Raw genomic sequence first — 25,877 nt, 5'->3', positions numbered from 1 at the left:
TTGAATGCTTTGTTTCGATTACTAATAAAACTTGTGCAACAAGTATATGAGTTCTTCATGACTAATGTTGAGTCCATGGTTTAGATGCACTTTCACCTTCCACCATCACTATCTTCTTAGTGCCGTGCAACTTTCGCCGGTGCACAAAACCCACCATTAGCCTCCCTCAAAACAGCCACCATACCTACCTACTATGGCTTTTTCAAAGTCATTCCGAGATATATAGCCATACAACTACCACCATGACATGTGCCACCACGTCTACATTACCATTGCATGATCGTAAGATAGCTAGCATGATGTTTCCATTGATGTCTATGCCATGCTAGATCATTGCCACGGTACACTACCGAAGGCATTCCATATAGAGTCATAGTTGCTCTAAGATTTGAGTTGAAAGTGTGATGATCATTATTAATGGAGAATTTTTCCCCTCTGAGGAATAAAAGAGGCCAAAGAAGCTGTGACAGCCCGATGCCGACGTTCCAGAAGATTCCCCTCTCTTTCCGTTTTCGTCGTGTGTCTATTTATATTGGTCGCATCATCATCGCATCATGTGCATCATCATCATTGCATCGGCATCTCCGTTGCCGCCAGTTTTCAAAACTTGCATCCGTTGTTAGTTGCCGGTTCGCGTCGTTGTTCGTTCCGAGCCTGACCGCACTCGCACGCGCCCGCGGCATTGTCGAAACCCTGTTTTTAAAAGTGCGTTTAAAAATTTCTCTGATCGAGGTGAAACTTGGCACGCGGTCGCGATTAGATATAGCTAGGCCGCCTGTCGAATTTCGTCGCGATCGGAGTCCGTCTGATACCCGAACGGTCGACCGTAGCGGCACCGTATTCGGTCTACCGTCGGACGTGTGTTGGTGTTTTATAATTCGTGCCGCGTCGCCCGTTCTCCCTCTCGTCTCCGGATCCCCTCCCCGTCGTGGCCCTGCCCCCGTGGTGCCCCCCCCCCCTCGCCGGCCGCCGCGGCAGGTGCCCAGCGCCGCCGCTCGGGATCGAGCACGGGACGGGCAGCGCCCGTCAGCGCCCGCGTGGACCGCCCTCCCGCACTAGCCGAGCCGGCCCAGCCTCCGCAGTGGCCCAGCACCGAGCCGGCCCAGCTCCCCAGCTGCCTCTTCCCGTCCAGATCCGGCCCAAGAGGCCCACCCAGAGGTGAGGTCTAATCCTCGCCCTGTTATTTTTTTTCTGTTGCGCATGAGGTTCGGCCCGTTAGAGCTTAATAGCTTTTCTTTCGATTAGTTGCATTTCAGGAAATAAACGTATATTGTTTCACCCGTACCTTTTAATCCGTAAGTCGGATCGCGATGTTTTTTATATGCTTTTCGTGTAGATTTGCACGTAGAACCTGTTTATAGAACTCGCACACTTATTTGACGTAGTTTAACGTGTCAAATATATAGATTAGCGTGCTGTCCCATTAGAATAGTGCCCGTAATAATTTTTCGCGCAAGTCCGGATTGTTCGTATGCCGCAGAATAAATGCCCATGTTTTAGGGATCATTTTTGCAGGTATTTTAGAGTAGCTGTAGGTATTTTGCGTGTAGTGATTTGCGGTAGTTTATTTTCCCGTGTGTAGATTATTTTTCTCGCATTTAATGTGTGCCATTATTTTGTGTTGCAAACCCCACATATTTTATATGTTTCCGGGGTAGAAAAATCTCATGGATTTTTCTGTGCAATTAGTTTTAGCTTTCGAGTAAGTTAGTTCGCGAGATATTTTGCTATGTTGCCCTTTTGATTAATTCGTAGGATTTATTCCGTGCCTCGTTTGAATTAGCTGTCAACTAGAGAGTTGATCTTGGATGTTTTGTTTAGCCCCTCCTATTTTTGGTTGCATTAGAAATGCATGTTTAGGTGTTGTTTGCTTGCTCTCAAGTTGCTAGAAATAGTGTTGTTTTAGAGGAGCTGAAATATTTCTAAGTCTGGAATCTGTTATATTTTGTTGCTGTCTTGTCTTGCTTGCATCTTGTGATCTGTAGCTCTTTTGAGGTTGGTCCAATGGAGTTAGTTGTACCCCTTGTGTTTCTCTAGCATGCCGTAAAGTTTCATGCCATTTGGAGTCCTTTAGCTTAGGATTTTGCTGCTGCCAATATTGCTTTAGATCAAAAACTGCACTTTCATGAGGTGTAATTTTCACTACGTCTGAAATAGTGTGTGAGATGCCATTTTGTGTCTTCTTTTCCTAGTGCTCCTTGCTGCCATGTTAGTTGTTGTTAGTTGTTTGTAGTAGTGCGTCTTGCCCTCTTTAATGCCATGCCTTGCTTGAGTTTATCGGAGTTGTGTAGTCGTAGTTGTGGGGCGTAGAAAATGATATGTGGCTGATTTTGGCAGATTGTGGTGTTTCCTTGATTTGCTCGTAGATGTTGAACCGTAGCTCCGAATCGATCGTGTCGTACATGAAACTTGCTTAGAATCTCGTGTAGTTTCATTTTCTCTTGCGTGATGTATGTTTTGAAGTGCTCGTGACCGCCGTTGCACACATATTGCATTCATGCCATCATATCTTGCGGTGCTTGTATCATTTGAACCGTAGCTCCGTTGGAGATGTTCTTTATGTGTAGATTGCTTGCCATGACGCATAGAATCACGTGAACCTATTTGTTTTGCTGTTTAACAACTAATTAAATGCATTAGTTCAGATCTGGACAGAATTGTAAATTAACATGCGAGGTCGTCTCGGAGATGCTATATGTCATTTCCGACCTCATTTAAAATGCCTAGATAGGTAGTTTAATTGCGCTTCACCTCTTGCCATGTTTAACCACATTTAATATTGCCGTGTATTTAATCGGGATAGAACTAAATAAATGAATGTGGAGTTTTGTCAATATGCAACCCGTTGCATATTGAACTTCACTTAACGTGTAGTTTTGATTGTGTGAAATTGTCATGCCGTGACTTGCATGAATTTAGCTGCTCATGCATCATTTGTGTTGTGCATCGTGTGGTGAATATCGTGTGTTGATGCTTGTTTCCGATTTCCCCGTCTCGATAGAGTTCCGCAAGCGTGTCGGATGTGAGGACCCGTTCGACTACGTCGGTTCGTCTGCTTCACGGAGGCATTCTTCTTCCAAGCGGGATCTCAGGCAAGATGATCATTTCCCCATATACCATTACTATCATTGCCATGCTAGATTTACCGTCTCTATCGTTATGTCTCGTTGCCTACCACATGTTAAATATCAACCTCTCAACAATGCCATGAAAACCTTCAACCTGTTCAACCTAGCAAACCACTGATTGGCTATGTTACTGCTTGCTTAACCCTGTTGATAGCGTTGCTAGTTGCAGGTGCAGCTGCTTCCATGTGATAGCATGGGTTCCTTGTTATATCACCATATTAATGTTATTTAATTTAATGCACCTATATACTTGGTAAAAGGTGGAAGGCTCGGCCTTTCTAGCCTGGTGTTTTGTTCCACCTTTGCCCCCTTAGTTTTCGGCTACCGGTGTTATGTTCCATAAACGAGCGCTCCTAACACGATCGGGGTTGTTATGGGGACCCCCTTGATAATTCGTTTTAGATTAAAGCTGGTCTGGCAAGGCCCAACATTGGTTCTACATTTGCCCAACATAATAACTCTGTTAAATTGAAATGCATAGGGAGTTAGCGCTACCCGAGGAGTAATTTTACATAAACAAGGGGGCCAGTGCTAATGGTGTTGGTCCCAAACGGTCTGCCTACGGGGCCACCACGGGGAAACTCGAGGTTTGGCACCCGTAGCTAGTTCCATCCGTCGTGTCCTGAGAACGAGATACGCGGCTCCTATCGGGTTCGTCGACACGTCGGGCGGCCTTGCTGGATTAGTTTTACCTTTGACGAGATATCTTGTGCATCGGGATTCCGGTGATGCTTTGGGTAATCTCAGAGTTGAGGTTTTCCACTAGGGGATCCGACGAGATCGCGAGCTTCGTGATTGAGGATTTCTATGCGGCTTGTTGTAATTTGTGATGGACTAGTCGGAGCACCCCTGCAGGGTTAAATCTTTCGGAAAGTCGTGCCCGCGGTTATGTGGCAACGTGGAAACTTTGTTTAACACTGGTTCTAGATAACTTGAAGTTAACTTAATTAAAACTTGCCAACTGTGTGCGTAACCGTGACTGTCTCTTTTGTGAGTTCCTTCTCCGATCGAGGACACGGTGGGGTTATGTCTAACGTAGGTAGGTGTTCAGGATCATTCATTTGAGCATCTGTAGTTCACGTCCGCTATGCGTAGATCTTCCCCCTCTTATTTCTGGTACTCGTAAGTTAGCCACCAAATATATGCTTAGTCGCTGCTGCAACCTCACCACTTAACCATACCTCACCCATTAAGCTTTGCTAGTCTTGATACCTTTGGAAATGAGATTGCTTAGTCCCCTGTGGCTCACAGATTACTACAGCACCAGTTGCAGGTACAGGTAGAGGTTGCTTGACGCGAGCGCTTTGATTGTTCAATTGGAGTTGCTTCTTCTTCTTCTTCTTCTTCATCGATCTAGGATGGGTTCCAGGCCGGCAGCCTGGGATAGCAAGGATGGACGTCGTTCTTCTTTTGTCATTTGTTTTCGTCCGTAGTCGGACCCTGCTCTTATTCTTGATGATTATATAATGTACTGATGTGACTCTGATGTAGCTTGTGGCGAGTGTAAGCCAATTCTATATATCTCTTCTTTTCAGTACATGTACTTGTAACGATATCCATTCTTACGACACGACGAGATGCGCTTCTATCTCTAACGAGGCCCTCGTACCGAATTGAGGATAGAGTCGCATCTTGGGCGTGACAGAAGCCCACCAAAATAAAATAAAAAAGACCAAAGAGCCCACAAAAAAGAGAGAAAAAGAGAGAAGGGACTGTGTACCACTTTTTCCACACTTGTGCATATTAAGCACCATGATCTTCATGATTGAGAGTCTCTCGTTTTGTCACCACCATATAGCTAGTGGGAAATTTTCATTATATAACTTGGCTTGTATATTCCAATGATAGGCTTCCTCAAAATTGCCTTAGGTCTTCGTGAGCAAGCAAGTTGGATGCACACCCCACTAGTTTTCTTTAAGAGCTTTCACATACTCGTAGCTCTAGACTCTAGTGCATCATTTCTATGGAAATCCCTACTCATTCACATTGATATCTATTGATGAGCATCTCCACAGCTCATTGATATGCCTAGTTAATGTGACTATCTTCTCTTTTTTTGTCTCGCAACCTCGACTACATTCCACACCATCTATAGTGCTATAACCATGTCTCACGCTCATGTATTGCGTGAGAGTTGAAAAGGTTTGAGAAAGTAAAGGTGTGAAAACATTACTTGGCCAATACCGGGGTTGTGCATGATTTCAATTCATTGTACAATGATGATAGAGCATAGCCAGACTATATGCTTTTGTAGGGATGACTTTATTTTGGCCTTGTTATTTTGAAAGTTCATGATTACTTTGCGACTTTGCTTGGACTATTATTGTTTCCACGTCAATAGCAAACTATTGTTTTGAATCTAATGGATCTGAACATTCACGTCACATAAGAGGAATTACAAAGGACACCTATGCTAGGTAGCATGAAAGCATCAAAAATTCATTCTTTATCACTTCCCTACTCGAGGACGAGTAGGAGTTAAGCTTGGGCATGCTTGATATGTCTCAAACGTATCTATAATTTTTTATGGTTTCACACTGTTATCTTGTCTTCTTTGGTTGTTTTATGTACCTTTTATATCTTTTTTGGGACTAACTTATTAATTCAGTGCCAAGTGCCAGTTCCTATTTTTTCCGTGTTTTTGACTCTTTTCAGATCTGATTTTGGAACGGAGTCCAAACGGAAGAAAAACCCCGAAATGATTTTTTCCCGAACGGAAGAAGACCAGGGGGCCTTTGGGCCAGGCCAGGTGGTCTCCAGGGAGCCCACAAGCCCCCACTCCGCCACCAGGGGGAGGCGGCCGTGGGCATGCTTGTGGCCTCCCTAGCCGCCCCCTGACCTAGGTCTTTGGCCTATAAATTCCCAAATATTCCACAAAAAATCAGGGGAGCCTCGAAAATACTTTTCCGCCCGCCGCAAGCTTCCGTTTTCGCGAGATCTCATCTGGAGACCCTTCCCGGCGCCCTGCCGGAGGGGACTTTGGAGTTGGAGGGCTTCTTCATCATCATCATCGCCCCTCCAATGACTCGTGAGTAGTTCACTTCAGACCTACGGGTCCGTAGTTAGTAGCTAGATGGCTTCTTCTCTCTCTTGGATCTTCAATACAAAGTTCTCCATGATCTTCATGGAGATCTATCCGATGTAATCTTCTTTGGCGGTGTGTTTGTCGAGATCCGATGAATTGTGGATTTGTGATCAGATTTTCTATGATTTATATTTGAGTCTTTGTTGATTTCTTATATGCATGATTTGATATCCTAGTAAGTCTCTCCGAGTCTTGGGTTTTGTTCGGCCAACTAGATCTATGACTCTTGCAATGGGAGAAGTGCTTGGTTTTGGGTTCTGCCATGTGGTGACCTTTCCCAGTGACAGTAGGGGCAGCTAGGCACACATCAAGTAGTTGCCATCAAGGGTAAAAAGATGGGGGTTTTATCATTGGTTTGAGATTATCCCTCTACATCATGTCATCTTGCTTAAGGCGTTACTCTGTTCTTATGGACTTAATACACTAGACGCATGCTGGATAGCGGTCGACGTGTGGAGTAATAGTAGTAGATGCAGACGATACCGGTCTACTTGTTTTGGATGTGATGCTTATAGAAATAATCATTGCATAGATATCGTCACGACTTTGCGCGGTTCTATCAATTGCTCGACAGTAATTTGTCCACCCATCGTCTACTTGCTTTCATGAGAGAAGCCACTAGTAAACACTACGGCCCCAGGGTCTATTCACATCCATCGTTTACATCTCCGCTTTTACTTAGCTTTGTTACTTTGTTGCTTTCAGTTCTCACTTGGCAAACAATCTATAAGGGATTGACAACCCCTTCATAGCGTTGGGAGCAAGTTTTTGTGTTTGTGCAGGATCTTGAGATACTCCTCCACCGGATTGATAGAAGCTCAAGTTCTACAAGAGTAGAGGCAAAGATAGAATAAACTTGTTGAAACGCATATGAATGACTCATCCGAATGATAATTCAATTGTTAAAGCAGAGACGGCACAAAGAGGCCAACTCGAACGAACACACGAATAAAGCCCCGAATTCGTCGAGCCTAGTTAACAACTCGCTAGGAAATAGCCACAAATCCTAAGGTACCATCACTACCCTTGGGCACACGAGACACCAAGTCGCTCAATTCTAGCACATCTGCCAGCAAAATTTTGGAATTCCCCAAGTAAAGGCACAGCATACAACCATAGTCGAACGCAGACCCACCAAATGCGTGCCTAGCGAGCAGCATGCCGATACGGAGGGAGAGGAAGAGAGGAGGTGTTGGTCACCTCGAAAGGGCTCGGCACCGGCGTGTCCACCGCACCATCCATGGCAGTAGTGCCAGCCATCGAGCAGAAGCAAGATCGGCAGGCGCCCGGTGGCTGGGCCGACTAGCGTGCGAGTGCAGGAAAGCGCACTGGGGAAGCTAGATCGGCGGGACTCCCGGTGGCTGGACCGGCCAGCGCGCATGTGCTAGGTTTCCGACCAACGGCATCCGATCTCAACGCCGGAGAAGCCACAGTAGCGGTGCGGTCCTCTAGGGCCGCCGTAGCCATGCGAGTTTGTGGGCTTCTCCTTCTACGGTGATAGGAGGAGGCGTCAAGGCAGGGATGCGGTGGTCAGAGGCGGCGGTCATGAGGGCAGGGCTTCCGTGCGCGATCGGTTGAGGGGAGGGGAGATTGTGGGTGTGCTCCACCAGATGGAGGGGATCGAGACGGAAGGCAGAGGTCGTGGAGATGCAGAGTACGGTTTTTCTGTATGGTTATTTTGGGTGAAGGAGGCTGGTTTTCGGAGGGATTAAAGGATTGAAAATAAATCGCTGGGAGGACGTGGGTGGGAGGAGGTAGAGAGGGAAGGTCGAACCATCACGACGACGGCACATTCCCCTTTAATACTAGAGATAGTAGATAGATAGATAGATAGATAGGGTAATGGAATGCTTACAAGCTTTACTTCGGCACATTTTTCGAATTTGTTTTTCGTTTTTGTCTTCTAAGATAATTAATGGTTCATTCCGAGCACCGTCACAAGTTATTGATTTGCATTAAGATGTCTAGTAATAGTTAGTAACATAAATGACATCTAAGTAAAAAATGCAATGTGGCAACTAATTAATGAGAAGAGAAAGAAATTGGGTAACAATGAGGCTCGGTGTAATGGGGAGTATCATATACTAGTATCATGCATATGATACTAGTGTATGATACTACATCTATAGTGCATAGTATTATAAGTTAGTATCATAGGATAGTTCATTTATTGCCATGCATGACACATAGTAACACATCATTTAATATGATACAATATCATGATATGACACTCAACCATCTCCTTCTTTATTTAATTGTATGCCACCTCACCAAAATTGCCTAGTTGGCAAGCATGATACTACTTATGATACTACCATTACGGGCAGCCTTAGTAACATAACGCATACCAAGGAAAGATGAGTCTATAAGCTAATAAATGAAAGGTTCAATGTTACTACTCCTATATTAATATACACTACGGAGGTAGTAACTTATACTAGTAACATATGCATGTTACTACTCTATGTTACTCCCCATCGTGAGTAGTCTTAGTACGTTAGAGCATCTTGAGCCGCGCCCCCAACAGCCCCCCCCCCCCAAGGCCCTTTCTTGTCGCCGACGGGAAAAACGGCCTAGTCGCGCCCCCAGAAGCCTGTTTTTCGCCGGTGAGGGCCGAATTTGCCGCCAGCAGACCCAGGCCGAACTCGGCCGCTGGGGGCGCCCGGGGGCGTCGGGGGAAACATTTTTGGCGCGAACCCTTTATGGACCCGTCGAGTCAGCGACTAGGCACGGTCATCGTCCTCACCGCCTCGTTTCCCGTGGGGAATGAATGCGAAGGCTGTCGCCGATCAGCCTTCCATTGATTCACGGGCGATGAAGTGAAGGCGCGTCGACGAGCGTCCCGCCATGTGTACGCACGGCTGTCGCCCGCTCGCCACCCACCCGCGGCTATATAAGTCATCCCTCCCTCGTCGGTTGCCGTAAGTCCTCTCGCCACAACCCTTCTCCATCTCTCTTCGCCGACGCCCGTCTCCCCCTTTCGTCATCGACGCCCCTCTCTCCACCGATGACCATGGACGAGCGCTACCCGACGACGAAGCGGCGACAAACGGTTTCGGCCGCTGCCACCTGCACGAGTCCGAGGCCCGCCTCCTCTACGAGGCAGACTACCCGACACCACCGGATATGTGGGTGTCGGGCTTGTGAAGGCTTAGCGTCGGCGGAGTTCCGGTGCCACCGCTTGCCTCTGGAGCTGACCGACGCATGGAGATCGCGCGCATCCGATCGTCGATGCCGGAAAGCTCGCGGAACCAGTCGAGGTACGCCCCCGACAGCAACACGCTGTGGGCGGCGTACTTCGAACGCCGCCACGCCGATCAGCTCGCTGCCACCAACGGCGCTGAACCTCGTGGTTGCTTCAACTCTGAGGGGCGACGCCCATGCTGGATGTCGTCCTCGAGCACATCGAGGACGGCAACTCGCCATGGTTGGAGTACCCGACGCCCCCCTCCTTCTCCCGCCGCCGCGACAGTTCATGGACACCGGGGCGCATGAAGATGTCGTCCTCCTCCTCGTCCGGCTCCGCTCCTCCCCGCCAAGCCGAAGCCGTGGGAGACGCCGCTCGGGCAGCGCACGCGCAGCGGCACCCTCGTTAACAACGAGGGTGGCGCCCCTTCTCCTCCATCCTCCTCCTCCCGCCTCGTCAAGCCGAAGAGCAAGCCGGCACTCCTCCCCACGAAGGAGGAGCACGAGGCCATGGCCGCCGTCGAGGAGACCGCGCTTCAATGGGCGCGGGACGACTACGGAGGAAATGGAGCGACAGCGTCGCGCCCTCGAGGAGATCGCCGCTCGACACCGCGGCCGCGAGGAGGGCGACGTCGTCATCCTTGACGACAACGACAAGGAGGCGCTCGGGCCGTCCAACCCCGTCCGCCACGGCGACCCAAGGCAGGGGTGCATCAAGGACGGCGTCGGAGTGCAGGACGACGATGGCGACGACTACACCAACTTCTACAGGCTTCTCGGTATGTAGCAGGTTCAAGGCGGCGATGTAGTAGTAGTTGTTGTTTTTAATTTCCGTTTTAATTTTGTTTTTAGTTTAGTTTGTGTAAATATCAATGAAAATGCTTGAATTTCCTCTAGATTTGAGTAGTTTTGGCCGAAGTTTGGCTGAATTATGTTTTTTTTAAATGACGTCTAGGCGGGCGACGGTTGGGAACCCGACCGCCCCACGCTGATTTTGTCACCATTTTGGTCCTTAGGCGGCCATGGGGCGCCGAACAACTGGAGATCCTTAGGCGGCCATGGGGCGCCGAACAACTGGAGATGCTCTTACTCGCTCCATCTCAGTTTACAAGACATGCACGTGGTTTTAGATCATTGATTTAACTAACTAAATATGTATTATATGTCACAAAAATTATATCATTAAATTTTTAAGCGGATGTAGTTTCTGAACATATATTTTTCATCGCATATGTAATATACATTCACCAGCAAGGTCGTTTTTATTCTGGATTGCCTTGAGGATTTGTGGGTTTTCAAGAATTAATTTGCCATGGCACAGCCGAAGGGGGGACTGCCATCAAATCCAAAAGGGACTGGCACTACAGGCAAGCAACATGCCGGTACAAGAGGTAAGTTTGCTAACACGGCCGATGGATGCATCAACGCGTGCATAGGAAGCTCCCTTCCGTTGCTCCATCTCGTGTCTCTAACTTGAAAATTAATTTGCCTGCTGAATGGAACCGGTCATCAACTGATCGAGCTGTGCCTGCGCAAAAACAAAAAAACAAAAAAAAAACAAAAAAACTGATCGAGCTGTGCGAGTTGCCTACTCGTCGTTTGTTTTCCCGACTGGCTAATACCAACGCACACTTGTTTGCAAGAGTCGAACAACCTGAGAAAGGTCATCCTCTCCATGCTTGTCTAACTTCCCCCATGTCCAAAACCAAACTATACTACTACTCCCTCCAATCCATGTTAATTGTCGCCGATTTAGTACAGGTGCTATTTCTTAATTCAGGGTGCAAAACCAAGAGCATCTTGTATCTAACAAAAAGAAGAATACAACAGTGAGGCAAAACCTAGTTATTAAAGGAAGCAGTATAAGCTGGCAATGAATAATGACAACATAATTCAGAATTCCGATTCCATAAGAATAGTAGTAGCATAAATGATACAAGTTGATGAATAATGTAGCAAGGTGAGTATGATATATTGCCATCCATCCACTAAATAGCCAAGTACACACCTTTCTCTTTCCTTCTTAAAAGTAGCTCAGGACCAGCACTGGATAATGTTCAGAAATAACACACCTGAGAACATGTTATATCAGGAACCTGCCTATTGTCAATCAAAAGCTCGGTGGCGTACAGCACAGGCAAATTACTTGCTGTTTACGAGGCTGAGAGCAGTACGGTTGCACAAATGCACATAGTGCCTTCTCTAGCAAACAAATCCTGCTTCACCTTCAAACATCAGATTCACGAGGACCTCAGCCCAGGAACATTTATAAGGCCCATCTTCCGAAGAATGAGTTTGGGTATGGCTGGCACAATTTCAAGCCCCATGCTCTGACTGAACTCCTCTGCAAGCTTGACAAGTCTTGACTTGTCTCTGCTGATGGTCTTGTTTGAGTTGTAGTACCCTAACCATGCTTGATAGGCCGATTCTTTCGTCTTCATCTCTACTCTCTTGATGGCACCTTTCACCTATCAAGTCAAGAAAATATAGGGGCCAAATACGTTAGCTTTACAGGCCGAAAATAGATTTGAGATTTCATGATCAGACAGCCAAACTGACCAGATTAAAAAGCGAACTAGATGAGAAGGTAATAAAATCATATACTGCTTACTTCTGCGTGAATGCTTGGGTTCACTGGAGGTGCCACCGTCTCTGTTATTGACAGATCATTAACGCTGCTAAGGAAATGTTTTTCCCAGGGAGCCAACAGTAAAATGCCTTGCCCTTCCTTGCCTTTCCTTCCGGTACGACCAAGTCTATGTATATACTGCTGTCTATCAGAAGGCAACCCAACCTGCACAAGCAGATAGGATTTACGAGGAATGTACACCTTAAACAAGTTCTTTGTATCAACTGTATGACAACAGAACCAACCTGTATGACAAGCGAGACATCAGGATAATCAACACCACGGGCAGAAACATCAGAACTGACTAATATCAAGCTCTTTGACTTCCTAAATTCATCTGACACCTTCGTTCTAGCAGATTGTGACTTCCTGGAATGAATCTCTCTTATATTCAGTTTCAGCTGGGAGAGAATTTCAGCAACAAGCTTGGTGACCATTGCTGTAGTGCAGAATATAATAACCTGCAAAATTGCATGGGTAATGTCAACGATGGAAATCCATAAGATGTAAACAAAACAAAAACAAAAAACTTGTGAGATAACTTACTTTGTATTCTACATCTTCCGCAACATGCTTCTTCAAGACACCATATAATATAGAGAAGTGGAGGTCTAATGGTGCAACCATGTACATCTGATTTACCTGATACATGAGCAATAATGGAAGGTACCTGTGAGCTAGCTGCCAAGCTTACTTCAAAAGTCTAGCTAACAACTCAGGAAAATGACAGATTTAAACCTGTGCATGTGTCTCCTCATCACCCTCTTGAACAGTATTGATGAACTTGTAATCCTTCTGCATTGCTAAATGGGATATCTCACGGACCTAACAGTAAACATTCAAAAGATCAGATTGCTTCAGTACTTCAGGTACAAAGAGGTAACATGAGAAAAAGAGATACCTCTGCTGGAACAGTAGCAGAAAATAACAGTGTTTGCCGTTCTTTAGGAATGAAAGCAATTATTTTCTCAATATCTCTTCTGAATCCCATATCCAATAGGCGGTCAGCTTCATCAAGAACAAGGACCTTCACACCTTTAATCCGGGTAGAAAAACCAGGTGTGTTTTCAAGATGATCAATGAGCCTTCCAGGTGTAGCAACAAGAATCTGTTTGATCAGTAGTATGTATTAGCACATAAATTGCATTCAGATATGAACAAACTGAAGGCGATACAGTTCATGGATACGACCTGACATGGCTTGGATCGCATGCTTCTTTGCTCTTGAGGCAATCGTGTGCCACCAATTACAACTTGCACGTCCAGTGAGTTGTGATACTTAAGAAGCTTCCTAGCTTCAACGGCCACTTGGTTTGCAAGCTCCCTAGTAGGGAGCATCACCAGCAAATTTATCGATGTAGAATGGGGTAATGTAGACAGAAGTTCAATGGCTGGAAGCTAACAAGAAGAATTTAAAAGTCAGTCAGATTGGTTAATCCCCACTGCAGCATCACTGCAATAACCCATGACTGTGAAAGCCATCAAATTGACTAGTTGTGCTGAAGGCGAAAGAATACCAAAAATGCAACGGTTTTTCCTGTTCCAGTCTTTGCTTTTGCAAGAACATCTTTGCCTGCACTCAACAAATTATTGAAATATTAGTTTCATGGTTTCCCAAGACCATGGAGAAAAAATAGTTTGCGCTATTGCTGACCTTGAAGAATTACCGGCAGAGTAGCCTCCTGGACGCGGGTCAGCCTTTCATACCCAGCATCTTTGATTCCTTGCAGTGACAATGGAGAAACAGCGCATTGATCAAACCTGCAATATACAATAAAAATAACAATTTAAAGAGCAGAAAAATGCTTGTAACGCCAATGTAATCCCCGAATAATTTGATGAACACAGATAGGCTAGCCGACAGTGTCACGAACTACAACTACATGTCATTCGAGGCTAACTCCGAATGATACCCATAACTCGTAAAGCCGAGGAACAATACGAATTGGAAAATACCTACCACGCGAGAAATATACTACTTATTGTATATGGTACTTGGTTTGTACAGTTGGGGAAATATTTAATGCGCATATTCGATCGAAACAAATATGAGGGGCATGCCATTACCGTGTGTCGCTGAGGTACGATCCATCCACGCCTCCTGTGGCAGCATTGGTACTTGTCCCCGCATCGATATCCATGGCCTCCGCTGGCACTACGGCAACCTCGCGGACCTGGTCGGCACCTCTTGGCCGGCTCGCGACAGCCCTGGGGAACGCGGAGCCGTCCTCCGCGTCCCTCGGGCGCCGCCTCCGCTGCCGCTTCGGGGCTGCCGCGTACCCTCGATTGCCTGACATGATACCGCTGGGAACGCCGGCGATGTCGATATTAGCGGCGGCGGCGGCGGCGGCGGCGACGAACGGGCGACAACGTGGGAGGGAGGTCGCAACGCAGCAAAACAGGGTGACCTAGGAAACACGAGGAGAGACGAATACGCACTTGGCAATGTTTGCGATGGCAATTTATGGGTTTGCCCTTTCGCACAACCGGACAATTACATGCATTGTGGCCCTCCGAGGAAAACATATTTACTCTTTACTCCACGTATTGAATGAACAGAAGCGCCGCTTGAAGATTTTCCTCTTTTCTCCATAACTATGCAAGGATTGCATGTCTTTTTATTGAGAGGTGGGAGAAAACAATAAAAGAAGAAACATTAGAGCAATTCCAACAGGCCGACCTAAATGGAGACGATTTTGTTCGCTTTTCGTCCATCGGTTTGTCCATATTTGCTTTTTTAAATGGGTCAGCACATGCACCCAACGGAAAGCAAGTGGGCAGCAGCACTGTGGCAATATAATAATGGAAGAAAGGTAGATGGGGTGGGCCAGCGAATTAAATAAGTAGGCAGAGTTGGTTGGGTAGCTGTGTGACAAGTGAGTAAGGGCAGCCACATGCAAACACCGAGAGGGCACGTGCGTCCGCTTCGCCTCAGCGCTGACCCATTTCACTTCCAAATTTGAGACGGAAATGGGTCGGCACGGACGCGTTTTAGCAATGGGTCCATGCGTTGGGCTATCACTTTTGTTCGCGCAGACCCAAACGGATGGCCGCGGACAAAATGAATCGCCCCATTAAAGTTGCTCTTACATAGAGGAGGGGAGGGGCACTTGAAGATGTTTGACTCCCTTCATAGTCCAACACCATAGCTGGTCGTGGCATGCTTTCTAGTTGTGGCATGCTTCACGAAAGAAAAATGTGTTGTTCCTGCTCGTTGCCTCGCTCGCCGGTCTCTAGCTGCGCTCGAAAGAAACAGATCGGTCGTGTGCCTCGAATCAACTTTCTTTTTAGCAAAATTCCATGGGCTTATGTGATGCAAGTCATCTATTTCTTAATTCTCTCATTCAGTCGTAGGTAGGTCTCTAATGAGCCAGAAATACATACCAACGTCACAACTACCTGGCGAAATACATTGCAGGCCCTGAGTCGCCTGCCCCTGCGAGTCACCTCCTCTTCCAAATTGACGAAACTAACAAGAAATTCATTGACTCGGCTCATATCTTCATACATACAGTATAATATATGCATTTCCCCTCAAATTTTAGGTATGGCAGCTGTCAAACCTTGCCATATAGCTGGATCCACCCCCGAATATGAGGGATGCTACGTACTCTAAAAATTCACGGCAACAAACCATGGCTAATGGTGATAGTTTTCAACGAGAATTTGGTTCGTTGTAAGAAGGAGGGAGGGGCGGCTCGGCCCCAACAAGCGGTGGACAGTTTTGGGAGTGCTTTGGAGAACTGTGGTCTACATGATCGTGGTTTTGCTAGAAACCCATTTACTTAGCATGACAATGATGACTCCCAAAAATATATCTGCGGTAGACTTGACAGGGCGGTAGGATCACCAAATTGGTGCCAACGATTTTCATTTTATAAGGTCATGCATGGTGATTGATAGAGGCGAAGGTGTTCCGATGTTTCGATGGCATCTATCTTTTTTGTGGAAGACAACTTTGATGATCCGACTACGAACATATGAAGACGTTGCGCCTTTGCAATCGCTAAACTAGCTTCGAGAGGTTATTGACAACGTGTAGGATCGAAAGTATGTCTAGAGGGGGGTGATTAGACTACTTGACAAGATAAATTTTTGCCTTTTCCTAATTTTACTTGAGAGGCAGCTACGGCAGTTATAACAGGTCAAGCACACCCTACACATGCAGTTCTAATAGTATTGCAGCGGAAAGTAAAACATGCAAGTGTAAATAGAGGAGTAAGGTTGGGAGATCAAACGCATAAGGTTGACACGAGGATTTTTGGCATGGTTCCGATAGGTGGCGCTATCGTACGTCCATGTTAGTGGAGACTTCAACCCACGGAGGGTAACGACTGCGAGAGTCCACAGAGGGTCCACAAAGAAGCGGCCTTGTCTATCCCACCACGACTTCCATCCACGAAGGACTAGCCTTACTCACGGTAGATCTTCGCGAAGTAGGCGATCACCTTGCCCTTACAAACATCTTGGTTCAACTCCACAACACGAAGTAGGAGGTTCCCAAGCGACACCTAACCAATCTAGGAGGCACCACCCTCCAAAAGGTAATAGATGATGTAGATCAATGAACTCCTTGCTCTTGTGCTTCTAAAGATAATCTCCTCAACACAAATGTCTCTCTCACAGAATATGCATGAATAGGAGAGGTTGATTTGGTGGAAAGCAGTTTGGGGAGGCTAGAGATCAAGATTCAAATGATTGGATTGGAATATCTTGGTCTCAACACATGAGTAGGTGGTTCTCTCTCAGAATATGGATCTCGAAATGAAGTGTGTGTTCTCAGTGCTTCTCCCACGAATGAGAGGTGGATGAAGGGGTATATATAGGCAGCAGCCAAAATCCAACCATTACACACAAAAGTGCAAACTCGGTGACACCTAAGTGGACAACTCGGTGATACCGACTAATACTAAAAGTGTGAACTTTGAAACTCGGTGAGACCGATATATAGAACTCGGTGGCACCGAAAAGGTGACTAACGGTCACATGGCCAAACTCGGTGGCACCGATACTCAAACTTGGAAATTCCGATTTTGTGTATCTTGGCAACAGAATGTTGGTCACACTGAACTCGGTAGCACCAATGTAGTTTCGGTTGCACCGATTTGGTGGGAATGGCTAGGGTTCTGTCTTAGGTTCAAACTCGGTGGGTCCGAAGTGGCAATGTTGGTTACACCGAATTTGTGTATGTGGAACTTGACAGAGTGGATATGTGGGAAAATGACTAAGTGTTTTGGTGGCTAACTTTGAGCATTAGAGCAATCAGTTCATTTTACTACCTCACCCCCTTTTAATAGTATTGGCTTTCCTATGGACTCAAAAGTGATTTCTCAGAAATATAAAATGAAGAGTCTTCTAGATTGAAGCTTGAGCCAATATTATTCCTTTCTTGCATCTAGGGGCATCTCCACATAAACCTTAAGCCATAGCATCTTTTGAACTTTTCTTAAATATACTTGGAAAACACATTAGTCCAATGATGCATATGTTGTGATCAATTATCAAAACCACCCTAGGGAGCAATTGTGCTTTCAATCTCCCCCTTTTTGGTAATTGATGACAACATATAGATTAAAGCTTCGACAAAAGATATAATCAATGATTAACATCGATGCTTTGAGAAGTATGTGAAAAGCAAGAGCTCCCCCTAAATTTGTGCATTATTTAAAATTTGCGTTTGAATGCAAATGCACAATCGATTAGGATCATGGGTTACTCTTCCATGTCACATACATCTTGGTGGTGCGTAAAAAGAATAGCAATCCACATGACACCAACAAGATAAGTGAATGATCATCACATGGATAGCTAAAACATAATATCGTAGCATCACATAGGATAAAGCGATCATGCGCATATAGGATAAAGTCATCCAACAAACCAAAGTTTTTAAAACCAAACTAGAGAAAATAAAATCAAAAGCTCTCTCTCTCTCTCTCTCACGAAGTCTATGATCTATACATTTCTCCCCCTTTGGCAACAAGTTACCAAGTTCAAAAAGTATAGAACTACTCGTCCCTCTGGGCAGTTGATGATGAGTCGATAGAATGGCGTCTACGAAGACTTCTGGTGACGTCCCTGGAGCTGGAGGAGTTGATACTGTTGGGGAACGTCGCATGGGAAACAAAAAATTTCCTACGCGCACGAAGACCTATCATGGTGATGTCCATCTACGAGAGGGGATGTGTGATCTACGTACCCTTGTAGACCGTACAATAGAAGCGTTAGTGAACGCGGTTGATGTAGTGGAACGTCCTCACGTCCCTCGATCCGCCCCGCGAACCGTCCCACGATCAGTCCCACGATCTAGTGCCGAACGGACGGCACCTCCGCGTTCAGCACACGTACAGCTCGACGATGATCTCGGCCTTCTTGATCCAGCAAGAGAGACGGAGAGGTAGAAGAGTTCTCCGGCAGCGTGACGGCGCTCCGGAGGTTGGTGATGATCTTGTCTCAGCAGGGCTCCGCCCGAGCTCTGCAGAAACGCGATCTAGAGGAAAAATCGTGGAGGTATGTGGTCGGGCTGCCGTGGAAAAGTCGTCTCAAATCAGCCCTAAAACCTCCGTATATATAGGTGGGAGAGGTGGAGCCTTTCCTTGGGGCTCAAGGAGCCCCAAGGGGGTCGGCCGAGCCAAGGGGGGAAGGTCTCCCCCCCCCCAAACCGAGTCCTACTTGGTTTGGTGGGTGGAGTCCTTTCCTTTCCCACCTCCTCCTTTTTTTTCTTTTCTCTTTGATTTTCTTCCTATGGCGCATAGGGCCTTCTTGGGCTGTCCCACCAGCCCACTAAGGGCTGGTGTGCCAACCCCAAGGCCTATGGGCTTCCCCGGGGTGGGTTGCCCCCCCCGGTGAACTCCCGGAACCCATTCGTCATTCCCGGTACATTCCCGGTAACTCCGAAAACCTTCCAGTAATCAAATGATGTCATCCTATATATCAATCTTCATTTCCGGACCATTCCGGAAACTCTCGTGATGTCCGTGATCTCATCTGGGACTCCGAACAACATTCGGTAACCAACCATATAACTCAAATACGCATAAAACAACGTCGAACCTTAAGTGTGCAGACCCTGCGGGTTCGAGAACTATGTAGACATGACCCGAGAGACTCCTCGGTCAATATCCAATAGCGGGACCTGGATGCCCATATTGGATCCTACATATTCTACGAAGATCTTATCGTTTGAACCTCAGTGCCAAGGATTCATATAATCCCGTATGTCATTCCCTTTGTCCTTCGGTATGTTACTTGCTCGAGATTCGATCGTCAGTATCCGCATAGCTATTTCAATCTCGTTTACCGGCAAGTCTCTTTACTCGTTCCGTAATACAAGATCCCGCAACTTACACTAAGTCACATTGCTTGCAAGGCTTGTGTGTGATGTTGTATTACCGAGTGGGCCCCGAGATACCTCTCCGTCACACGGAGTGACAAATCCCAGTCTCGATCCATACTAACTCAACTAACACCTTCGAAGATACCTGTAGAGCATCTTTATAGTCACCCAGTTACGTTGCGACGTTTGATACACACAAAGCATTCTTCCGGTGTCAGTGAGTTATATGATCTCATGGTCATAGGAACAAATACTTGACACGCACAAAACAGTAGCAACAAAATGACACGATCAACATGCTATGTCTATTAGTTTGGGTCTAGTCCATCACATGATTCTCCTAATGATGTGATCCCGTTATCAAGTAACAACACTTGCCTATGGCCAGGAAACCTTGGCCATCTTTGATCAACGAGCTAGTCAACTAGAGGCTTACTAGGGACAGTGTTTTGTCTATGTATCCACACAGGTATTGTGTTTCCAATCAATACAATTATAGCATGGATAATAAACGATTATCATGAACTAAGAAATATAATAATAACTAATTTATTATTGCCTCTAGGGCATATTTCCAAGAGTCTCCCACTTGCACTAGAGTCAATAATCTAGTTCACATCACCATGTGATTTCAACGAATCCAACACCCATATAGTTCTGGGGTCTGATCACGTCTTGCTCGTGAGAGAGGTTTTAGTCAACGGTTCTGAAACTTTCAGATTCGTGTGTTCTTTACAAATCTTTATGTCATCTTATAGATGCTGCTACTACGTGCTATTCGGAAATACTCCAAATATCTACTCTACTATACGAATCCGTTTCACTACTCATAGTTATTCGGATTAGTGTCAAAGCTTACATCGACGTAACCCTTTACGACGAACTCTTTAACCACCTCCATAATCGAGAAAAATTCCTTAGTCCATCAGTTACTAAGGATAAATTTTGACCGCTGCTAGTGATTCAATCCTGGATCACTCTGTGTACCTCTTTAACTGACTTGCCGCAAGGCACACATCATGTGCGGTACTCAGCATGGCATACTTTAGAGTCTACGACTAAGGCATAGAAGACGACCTTCGTCTATTCTCTTTATTCTGCCGGGGTTGGGTTTTGAGTCTTACTCAAATTCACACCTCACAACGCAACCAAGAACTCCTTCTTTGCTGATCTATTTTGAACTCCTTCAAAAACTTGTCAAGGCATGCATCTTGTTGAAACTTCCATTAAGCGCTTTCGATCTATCTCCATAGATCTTTGATGCTCAACGTTCAAGTAGCTCAATCCAGGTATTCCTTTGAAAACTCCTTTCAAACGACCTTGTATGCTTTACAGAAATTCTACATTACTTCTGATCCACGATATGTCAACCACATATACTTATCAGAAATTCTATAGTGCTCCCACTCACTTCTTTGGAAATACAAGTTTCTCATAAACTTTGTACAAACCCAAAATCTTTGATCATCTCATCAAAGTGTATATTCCAACTCCGAGATGCTTGCACCAGTCCATTGAAGGATCGCTGGAGTTTGCATATTTGCTAGTATCTTTAGGATCCACAAAACCTCATGGTTGTATCTCATACAATGTTTGCTCAAGGAAACCGTCGAGGAAACAATGTTTTGACATCCTACATGCAATATTTCATAAATAATGCAGCAACTACCAACATAATTCTAACAGACTTTAAGCATCGCTACGAGTGAGAAAGTCTCATGATAGTCAACTGTTTGATCTTGTCGGAAACATCTTTGCGACAAGTCGAGCTTTTCTTAATAGTGACTTATCACTATCATCGTCTGTCTTCCTTTTAAAGATCCATCTTTACTCAATAGTCCTATGACCATCAAGTAGTTCTTCCAAAGTCTACACTTTGTTTTCATACATGGATCCTCTTTCGGATTTCATGGCTTCCAGCCATTTGTCGGAATCCGGGCCCACCATTGATTTCTCCATAACTCGTAGGTTCACTGTTGCTCAACAACATGACCTCCAAGACAGGGTTACCGTACCACTCTGCAGTAGTACGCGACCTTGTCAACCTACGAGGTTTGTAGTAACTTGATCCGATGCTTGATGATCACCATCATCAGCTTTCACTTCAATTGGTGTAGGCGCCACAGGAACAACTTCCTGCGCCCTGCTACACACTGGTCGAAGTGATGGTACAATAATCTCATCAAGTTCTACCACCCTCCCACTCATTTCTTTCGAGAGAAACCTTTCTTCGAGAAAGGATCCGTTTCTAGAAACAAACACTTTGCTTTCGGATCTGAGATAGGAGATGTACCCAACTGTTTTGGATATCCTATGAAGATGCATTTATCCTCTTTGGGTTCGAGCTTATCAGACTGAAACTTTTTCACATAAGTGTCGAAACCCCAAACTTTCAAGAAACGACAGTTTAGATTTCTCTAAACCTCAGTCTATACTGTGTCATCTCAACGGAAATACGCGGTGCCCTATTTAAAGTGAATGCGGTTGTCTCTAATGCATAACCCATAAACGATAGTGGTAATTCGATAAGAGACATCATAGCATGCACCATACCAAATAGTGCGTGGCTATGACGTTCAGACACATCATCACACTATGATGTTCCAGGTGGCATGAACTGCAAAACAATTTCCACATTGTCTTAACTGCGTAGCAAAACTCGTAACTCAGATATTCATTTCTATGATCATATCGTAGACAGTTTATCCTCTTGTTACGACGAACTTCACTCCGAAACAGAATTGAACTTTTCAATATTTCAGACTTGTGATTCATTAAGCAAATACTCTAGTAACTACTCAAATCGTCATTGAAGTAAGAACATAATGATATCCACTGCGTGCCTCAGCACCCATTGGACTGCATACATCAAAATGTATCACTTCCAACAAGTTACTATCTTATTTCATCTCAATGAAAACAAGGCCTTGCTCGTGTGGTATGATTTGCATGTCACTAGTGATTCAAAATCAAGTGAGTATAAAGATCCATCAGCATGGAGCCTCTTCATGCAATTTATACCAACATGACTCAAGCGGCAGTGCCACAAGTAAGTGGTACTATTATCATTACCTCGTATATTTTGGCACCAATATCGTGAACATGTGTAACACTACGATCGAGATTCAATAAACCATTGAAGGTGATTATTCAAGAAAATAGAGTAACCATTATTCTCTTTAAATGAATAATCGTATTGCAATAAACACGATCCAATCATGTTCATGCTTAACGCAAGAACCAAATAACAATTATTTAGGTTTAACACCAATCCCGATGGTAGAGGGAGCGTGCGACGTTTGATCATATCAACCTTGGAAACACTTCCAACACGTATCGTCACCTCGCCTTTATCTAGTCTCCGTTTATGCCGTAGCTTTCATTTCGTGTTACTAATCACTTAGCAACCAAACCGGTATCCAATACCCTCATGCTACTAGGAGTACTAGTAAAGTACACATCAACATCATGTATATCAAATATACTTCTTTCGACTTTTGCCAGCCTTCTTATCTACCAAGTATCTAGAGTTGCTCCGCCTCAGTGACTATTCCCCTCATTACAGAAGCACTTAGTCTCGGGTTTGGGTTTAATCTTGGGTCTCTTCATCAGTGCAGCAACTGTTTTGCCGTTTCACGAAGTATCCCTTCTAGCCCTTGCCTTTCTTGAAACTTAGTGGTTTTACAAACCATCAACTATTGATGCTCCTTCTAGATTTCTACTTTCGCAGTGTCAAACATCGCGAATCGCTCAAGGATCATTGTATCTATCCTTGATATGTTATAGTTCATCACGAAGCTCTCACAGCTTGGTGGCGGTGACTTTGGAGAACCATCACTATCTCATGTGGAAGATTAACTCCCACTTGATTCAAGTGATTGTCGTACTCAGACAATCTGAGCACACGCTCAACGATTGAGCTTTTCTCCTTTACTTTGTGGACAAAGAATCTTGTCGGAGGTCTCGTACCTCTCAACAAGGGCACGAGCATGAAATCACAATTTCATCTCTTTAGAACATCACTTATGTTCCGTGACGTTTCAAAACGTCTTCGGTGCCTTGCTTCTAAGCCATTAAGTATTTTGCACTGAACTATCGTGTAGTCATCAGAAATGTGTATGTCGGATGTTCACAGCATCCACAGACGACGCTCGAGGTGCAGCACACCGAGTGGTGCATTAAGGACATAAGCCTTCTGCGCAGCAACGAGGACAATCCTCGGTTTTACAGACTTAGTCTGCAAAGTTTGCTACTATCAACTTTCAACTAAATTTTCTCTAGGAACATATAAAAAACAGTAGAGCTATAGCGCAAGCTACATCGTAATTCGCAAAGACCATTAGACTATGTTCATGACAATTAGTTCAATTAATCATATTACTTAAGAACTCCCACTCAAAAAGTACATCTCTCTAGTCATTTGAGTGGAACACGATCCAAATCCACTATCTCAAGTCCGATCATCACGTGAGTCGAGAATAGTTTCAGTGGTAAGCATCTCTATGCTAATCATATCAACTATACGATTCATGCTCGACCTTTCGGTCTCATGTGTTCCGAGGCCATGTCTGCACATGCTAGGCTCGTCAAGCTTAACCCGAGTGTTCTGCGTGTGCAACTGTTTTGCACCCGTTGTATGTGAACGTTGAGTCTATCACACCCGATCATCACGTGGTGTCTCGAAACGAAGAACTGTCGCAATGGTGCACAGTCGGGGAGAACACAATTTTGTCTTGAAATTTTAGTGAGAGATCACCTCATAATTCTACCGTCGTTCTAAGCAAGATAAGGTGCATAAAAGGATTAACATCACATGCAATTCATAAGTGACATGATATGGCCATGATCATGCGCTTCTTGATCTCCATCACCAAAGCACCGGCACGATCTTCTTGTCACCGGCGTCACACCATGATCTCCATCATCATGATCTCCATCAACGTGTCGCCATCGTGGTTGTCGTGCTACTCATGCTATTACTACTAAAGCTACGTCCTAGCAATATAGTAAACGCATCTGCAAGCACAAACGTTAGTTTAAAGACAACCCTATGGCTCCTGCCGGTTGCCGTACCATTGACGTGCAAGTCGATATTAACTATTACAACATGATCATATCATACATCCAATATATCACATCACATCGTTGGCCATATCACATCACAAGCATACCCTGCAAAAACAAGTTAGACGTCCTCTAGTTTTGTTGTTGCATGTTTTACGTGGTGACCATGGGTATCTAGTAGGACCACATCTTACTTACGCAAACACCACAACGGAGATATATGAGTTGCTATTTAACCTCATCCAAGGACCTCCTCGGTCAAATCCGATTCAACTAAAGTTGGAGAAACTGACACTTGCCAGTCATCTTTGAGCAACGGGGTTACTCGTAGCGATGAAACCAGTCTCTCGTAAGCGTACGAGTAATGTCGGTCCAAGCCGCTTCAATCCAACAATATCGCGGAATCAAGAAAAGACTAAGGAGGGCAGCAAAACGCACATCACCGCCCACAAAAACTTTTGTGTTCTACTCGAGAAGACATCTACGCATGAACCTAGCTTTGACACCACTCTTGGGGAACGTCGCATGGGAAACAAAAAATTTCCTACGCGCACGAAGACCTATCATGATGATGTCCATCTACGAGAGGGGATGTGTGATCTACGTACCCTTGTAGACCGTACAGCAGAAGCGTTAGTGAACGCGGTTGATGTAGTGGAACGTCCTCACGTCCCTCGATCCGCCCCGCGAACCGTCCCGCGATCAGTCCCACGATCTAGTGTCGAACGGACGGCACCTCCGCGTTCAGCACACGTATAGCTCGACGATGATCTCGGCCTTCTTGATCCAGCAAGAGAGACGGAGAGGTAGAAGAGTTCTCCGGCAGCGTGACGGTGCTCCGGAGGTTGGTGATGATCTTGTCTCAGCAGGGCTCCGCCCGAGCTCCGCAGAAACGCGATCTAGAGGAAAAATCTTGGAGGTATGTGATCGGGCTGCCGTGGAAAAGTCGTCTCAAATCAGCCCTAAAACCTCCGTATATATAGGTGGGAGAGGGGGAGCCTTGCCTTGGGGCTCAAGGAGCCCCAAGGGGGTTGGCCGAGCCAAGGGGGGAAGGTCTGCCCCCCCAAACCGAGTCCTACTTGGTTTGGTGGGTGGAGTCCTTCTTTCCTTTCCCACCTCCTCCTCTTTTTTTCTTTTCTCTTTGATTTTCTTCCTATGGCGCATAGGGCCTTCTTGGGCTGTCCCACGAGCCCACTAAGGGCTGGTGTGCCACCCCCAAGGCCTATGTGCTTCCCCGGGGTGGGTTGCCCCCCCCGGTGAACTCCCGGAACCCATTCGTCATTCCCGGTACATTCCCGGTAACTCCGAAAACCTTCCGGTAATCAAATGAGGTCATCCTATATATCAATCTTCGTTTCCGGACCATTCCGGAAACCCTCGTGACGTCTGTAATCTCATCTGGGACTCTGAACAACATTCGGTAACCAACCATATAACTCAAATACGCAT

General features: G+C 45.6%; 1 protein-coding gene across 1 annotated transcript; it reads right to left on the bottom strand.

The window, feature by feature from the left end:
* Nucleotides 1-11,291: 11,291 nt before the first annotated feature.
* On the bottom strand, nucleotides 11,292-14,463 carry LOC123443892 (DEAD-box ATP-dependent RNA helicase 26-like). The gene is made up of 10 exons (XM_045120439.1): nucleotides 14,096-14,463; nucleotides 13,683-13,789; nucleotides 13,546-13,601; nucleotides 13,220-13,426; nucleotides 12,930-13,136; nucleotides 12,767-12,853; nucleotides 12,575-12,670; nucleotides 12,274-12,489; nucleotides 12,011-12,193; nucleotides 11,292-11,867 (listed from the first exon to the last, which is right to left on the bottom strand). Exons 1-10 carry the CDS (start codon nucleotides 14,323-14,325, stop codon nucleotides 11,640-11,642), a joined length of 1,617 nt encoding a protein of 538 aa, XP_044976374.1. The 5' UTR covers nucleotides 14,326-14,463; the 3' UTR covers nucleotides 11,292-11,639.
* Nucleotides 14,464-25,877: the final 11,414 nt, after the last annotated feature.

Source organism: Hordeum vulgare, chromosome 3H (genome assembly GCF_904849725.1).
Source record: "Hordeum vulgare subsp. vulgare chromosome 3H, MorexV3_pseudomolecules_assembly, whole genome shotgun sequence".
Classification (NCBI taxonomy): domain Eukaryota; kingdom Viridiplantae; phylum Streptophyta; class Magnoliopsida; order Poales; family Poaceae; genus Hordeum; species Hordeum vulgare.
The sequence above is the reverse complement of the archived record's forward strand: the minus strand, read 5'-3'. Positions and strand labels throughout refer to the sequence as shown.